Genomic DNA, 6,000 nt, shown 5'->3' on the forward strand with positions numbered 1-6,000 from the left:
CACAATATGGATACATTAACTCAGTGTTTTATCACTTTGCCCACAGGAATGTTCTCTCTGCATTTGAACTGAACTGGCTGTGCATCCTTTTGAAAGCCCAGTTTTGCAAGTGCCATTTTAAGAAGTCTCAACCTGAAATGTGAAGGCTTAAAAATCAAGCACTCCTCTTGTTTCACCAGCACAGCGGATATGCAAAAAATGCTCAAATGCGCAGCTCGCCCTAGTCCTGGAGGCATGGATGACAGCACACCTCAAGGACGAGAAGAATTGTTTTTCCTATTGGCCATGTTTGTACAGTCAACTGCTGACTGCCTGCGTCAACAGTCAATAGCCTCTACTGCAGCGGGGTCCCAGTGCAGTCCTGTAACACTTGCCTGTTGGTGCTTCAGTGCTGGGAGGGCCGGAAGCTAGGCTTCTGCTGCTGTTGACCTTACCAGACCTTAGTATCAAAACCCTGTAACATCTCTGATCTCTCAGGATTGTCTCCAAAAAAGTCTGAATCTCAGCTGTGGCTGGCAACAAGTGATCTATGGATGAGCCAAGAGATTGGCCCGTACAAAAAGAGGCTATACATTAATCCTGAGCAGTTTCGAATTAACACCGCTCTGAATGTCAAGCACACTGTAAGGCAGAATAGCTCTATATCGTGAGCACTTCATTACTTTCTCAGCAAAGCTGATGGTGTCCGTGTATGAAAGTCACCTCGTTAATTTCCTAGGTTTATGAAGGGACACAGAGCTGAGAATGTCTCTGAATTCTCTGGCCACTCACTACTGTCACTCATGTTACTGTAACAAGCAAGCAAAAGGGGATTAGGCAGACAGACCTAAGCTATGTTAATGGGGTAAAACAACACAGCAGGACTGATTACTGGGTCACATACTGTATGGTTTGTTCTGTTCCAGTGTGAAAACTCAGCACTATGCTGACCAGTATAAAAACAACAGAACCTGGCTGCAAGCCAGCTCTCCACAAAAATACCTTTGTTTTACATGTAACAATGAACACAAAGGCTGTTACATTCATGTTTGCTAAACACAGCCCTTTAATGCTGCTTCATTAATTTTCAAAACTAACTTTAGACGCTTGTCTGAATATAGGCAGTTAATTATTTTACTGAAATACAACCAGAGTCAAAACCAGGCAGTGCAGTCTATTCAGCCCAAATAGCTAAGGCAGGCTCAGCAGTGATTAAATTACCAACAGCAGGTCAAGAAGTCTAGGTTATTCCACTTTTGTCCCTGAAATCAAAGAGGATCCATCACTGCTTTAACCTTTTCGAAAAAGGTCTATACCCTCTTGCATTTTCAAGAATGGAAAAATATTTAGATGCAAAAAGCCCAAGAGAAGACTCTCCACAGAACATTTCATGAAACTCTATTCAATGCACTTAATTAATTGCACTTTCTGTTAACCTGGGGCGATGTCTGAGCAATTCAAAGTTGCCCTGCGGGTAGCTGCAGAGAAATATGTTTGAAACTGTGAGTCTTCCAGGCCACTGCCAGCAGGACTTTCCAGGCTACAGGCTGAGCAGCTTCTGTCATCATTGCACAGCTTATACACAGCTCCCCTCCCACTCCACTGATTACAATCTCCTGCCAGTCAGTTTCTTCTCCAGCACAGGCGCAGGGGCTCAGCAATTAAACTTATCACTGCTGCCATTCAAAAGGCTATCTTCACTGACCACACTGCACTTAAAGAGGAATGCACTATTTCCCTCAGAGCACCCAGAGTGCAACAATGAGACTAAATGAAATGACATCTAGCCACATGCAAGCGACTGCTTAAACATTCTTTCTGTGCCCCAGAATGCTTTCACCCTGGATAAATGCTGTTTCCTCATTGTGCTTCTATAGCAGTGAGCCAGACTGAATGGAGAAACAAACCAGAACCCCGCTCTTTTCTTGAAGCAAAATGGTGAAAGCTAGATGACACAAGGCACCATCAGACAGCTGAGTGGATTAAAGAACAAGAACTCATCACAGAGATGAGCGATGCTGTAAATAAACCCCGGGCGAGTGCAGCAGGGAACTGTGGCATCACATGTTCACCTCGAGTTCTGCAGCTTCCATGGGAGTGTGCAGGGGGAAACTCCTTGACCACAGATCTGACACAGCTTCTAGATTGTAAAGAGACTGGAAAGGGTTTTTCAGATACTCCTGCGCAAATACCGACAGCTCCGTGCTTTCTCAACGGCTCCCATTAAAAGATATAAATGTCTGAAGAGAAAATGGTACAGACCACCCGTTCCCCAAGACTGCCTCAGCCACTGAATCTCTGCGACTATGAAAGCACTGCTACTAGAATCTCTACTACTAGACTATGAAAAGCTGAGAAGTGTCGCTCAGGCAAACAATGGTCTTTAATGGTGGTCCGTTGCTTTAATAAAACACAGAAACAAGTCAAGAATATTGATGAGGAAACCAGCAATGGCATCTGACTGTTTTTGTCGCGCAAAAGAGAAAAAAGGCTGAACTTTTTCAGATGAGATACAGTTCTAAATTTTTTTTTTATCAAAGCAAAAAATACCACAAAAGGGACCAATGTCTGCCTATCATTGGCTTCTGTAAACTCCCAGGGATTTAATCTCTACTCTGATGACTACTGTACATGCTACTGGATGGAGACCCAATTAAGATTTATTTTTGCCAATAACACTGCCTGACCCAAAGTGTTACAGGGGCAAAGACCCGGAATTACATTTAAGTCACAGAAAAAAACTCATGCCAGATACAATGCGGTCTAATGAGGTCAATTTCCCTAGCGCATGATGGGGAAAAAACACCACAAGACATCCAAATGTGCTTTATTGCCCTGTACACTGTAATCTCAGTGAGACAGTAGCAACCAGAGGTACAGTAAATGAAGCCGGACAGTTTTTTCATCTCTGCGCTCTTAATTAATGACCACATTCATATTTTTCTTTTGTCTTTATTGAAATGCGTGTTTGATACTGAATTTAAAAAGAAAACAGTTGTGTGTAGATCACAATAATACATTACTAAGCCCTCGAAAAATGACAGATGGATATCTATATCAGAAAAAATCAAGTTATTTTCCTACAGCCTTCCTAATATCAGCAACTGCTCAACAATTTATTCCAGTCACTCGTGAGTTGTATTCAGGGAAGTATCTGCCAACAGTGACTGACTGGCTCCCAGCCATGTGCTGCATGGTATTATTGTATTATAGCTCATCATGCCCTTTAAGCAGTGAAAGCTGTAGGCAAACTAAATATATTTTTAAAATAAACTTCAAGGCTCCTGATGAATAAATTACATCTTCCCTTCACTTTTACAGCGACGCCTCCCTTACAGCCCCACAAAGACAGCGTGGAGGACAAACGTGCGCCCAGAACAAGATACAGGGACTGTAGAAATTGTGCACAGACCATCCAGAGATGACTTCTGATATCACTGGATTATAATATTACAAGCATTTCTGTTAAAGGCGCCTGAAGAATTAAAAAATGGTCTTCAGGGCATTGTGGATGGATGCTACCTTACAGCGGTGGTGCTCGAAACCACAAGTAAGTAGACTGACCTGTGCAACAGTCTACCGCAACCTGTTCAAAACCATTAGTCCTGTACTAGCAATGCAGGGTTGTGCTGAAGGCTGCCTTGGGTTAAAAAATCAAATCAATTTTTTTGTAGAATTAAAAAAAAGATCAGATCTTTCGACTCAACAACAACAACAAAAAAAGAATAGAAAGGTCCAGGGTGACTCTGGAAAGGTACCTAGTAACTCCATCGTCCATCAAAACACTGGCACCGCTGACTGGGTTCAAAATCACCCCTTCGACCTCATCACCCCCTTCTAGAGAAACCGAAATTGCCTGCTACTGTAGATGCGCTTTAATGTCATCGGCACGAAGGGAACTGTCTAGGAGTAGGATGTTATGCTCTGTCACAAACCACTAGTCAGAAATAAGTGCCTTGAACTTGTAATGTTAGGAAACCTTCATTCTCCAGCTGCTGATGCGGACTGAAGACTGCGCACGATAGATACCGATATTTCAGGTTTACGAATAAACCGGAGCTTTTCAAACTGATTTTTTCTTCTTCACTTTTCTCGGCACTCATACACACTTTTCAGTTAGATTTATTCCCCTGTGGACAAACGAATATTCTGTTTCGTGTTTTCTTTCAGAGCCGGCGTGCGCCTCTGCCGAAGCACACACTATCCCATTGCGGGCGGTGCGATCCACGGCGTTTCTGGCGTCGGCTATCAGCAGAATTAACAGGCAACCTTTGTTCCCCCTCGCCCCGCAACACAGCCGCATTGCATGATATGAAGTTATGTGCACTTACCGAAAAACCAGCCCAGAAGGGACAGGAGTGCCTGACTCTCGGCGAGGTAGTAAGAGCCAAAGCGGCGAAACTGACAGCCAGTATCAAGCTGCCCAGCACCATCTGAGAAACTCCGAGCGAAAGCATGATCCGCGTTCGAGTCCGAAACTCCCGGAGCCTGGACAGACTCCGGGACAGAGACACTGGGCTCAGCGAGCGGCCCCTGGGCAGAGCGCTAACCGGCATAATTGTTTCGAGATGCAGTACTTATATAAAAAGAAGATTCAATTGAAAAAAGCACAAAAGCATCGGCATCCAAAGTGAACTCTGCCTTTCTGGCCTGCTTTAAAAAAAAAATACTCCAACTTAGCGTTTTATACAAACCAGCGCTGTCCAAATTGTACCGCGGTGTAAATCCGAACGCGGCTTTGCAATACCCAGCCCGTTTCGGAAGAAGGCGAAAAGCTGCAGATGCCAGCCGCGGGATGCGCGAGTACTCAGGGAAACGAAAACGCATCAGTTGCGTCTCTCCTGAGAAAGACCAGCAAGTTGCAAGTGCGCTAGCACATCCTCCAGTTCCCGGCGCTGGTCCCAGTCAAACTAAAGCAGCAGCGACCGAACTTGAAACCGCACGTCGGAAAGCGCACTCGAGCAAAGGTGAGCAGTTCCCTCGGAGCCAGTAATGCACCATCTCATTCCAATTATTCACAGCGCACACGAGGCTCCGGGCTCTGGGCTCCTAATGGATGGGATTGAAAAAGTACCTGGCATCGTTGCTTTCCTCGTTGACAGGAGCTGCAAAAGCGCCTTCTAGGGAAACATAATTCCAAAGAGAAAACAGCATTTACATTAACTCCACGGAAACTATGGGGGGGGAAGGTAAACAGAAAAGGGGGAGATATCGTGGTGGATCCACTGTTGCCTGCTACCGCAGCTCCGTCACGGTTGTGTCCACAGCCCGCGCGTCGTGAGGCAGAGCCGGCTGCTGTTCCTACAGCAAACACTGCGAAGCCCGGGCGAGAGACGCTCGATGGCTGGGGAGCTCAGCCTGCCTGCCTGTCTGCCTGCCTGCCGGTGTGTTACAGTGTGACGGGGGAGGGACAGCAGGGGCTGGGACAGGCGTGCGGGCAGGGGAGCGAGAAAGGAAGTGGAGCGAAATGAAAGGGTTTAGCGGGGAGGGAGGTGCTGAGGAAAGCGGCGAGAGGAAAAGGTGGTGCGAGTAAGTAGTGGTGGCGGCGAGAATTGTTCAATTACGGTATATGACTGGAGAGCAAGAAGTGCCCGAAACCGTTACTTTATTTTTCTTTTTTTTTAAAAAAAAAAAAATACCGCCTGTAAATCTAACGCAGGTAAATGATGCGGGCTGCAAACCGCTCCGGCCGAGGTAGCTGATGGCTGATTATCTTTGAAATCGTGTAATGCAGGTGCATCGCATGCGGTCAGCTGCTCTGTGGAGGTGTCGAAGCGCAATGATTTTAATTGGAAAGCTCGTCCACGATCACGGCTAAGACGTGAAGGAACAATAAATAACACGGTCGAAACCTCTCCATAGCGGCGCCAGTGCTTGCACTTTCAGTGCCTGTATCCAAACACCTCTCACGTATTGCTAGAAATCCCCTGAATGAATCCATTTTTTTTCCGGACCGGTTTTTTTAAAACCGGTTTCTTAATCCAGCGAGTCTCTATGAGATTTCCATAATATACTCAACTG

At 45.6% G+C, this 6,000-nt stretch overlaps 1 protein-coding gene across 2 annotated transcripts in view; it reads right to left on the bottom strand.

Annotated features, from left to right (window-relative positions):
* fam189a1 (family with sequence similarity 189 member A1) overlaps nucleotides 1–5,491 on the bottom strand; it is a 146,996-nt gene extending 141,505 nt beyond the window's left edge. For both annotated transcript variants that reach the window (XR_001478038.2, XM_015343263.2), the window contains exon 1: nucleotides 4,311–5,491. Coding sequence is in view for 1 of the 2 variants with exons in the window: in XM_015343263.2 (XP_015198749.2) it covers nucleotides 4,311–4,535 (225 nt within the window). In the remaining variant the exon portion in view is untranslated. The remainder of the gene's footprint in view (nucleotides 1–4,310) is intronic.
* Between the last annotated feature and the right edge of the window lie 509 nt (nucleotides 5,492–6,000).

This window comes from Lepisosteus oculatus, chromosome 5 (assembly GCF_040954835.1).
Source record: "Lepisosteus oculatus isolate fLepOcu1 chromosome 5, fLepOcu1.hap2, whole genome shotgun sequence".
Taxonomy (NCBI): Eukaryota; Metazoa; Chordata; class Actinopteri; order Semionotiformes; family Lepisosteidae; genus Lepisosteus; species Lepisosteus oculatus.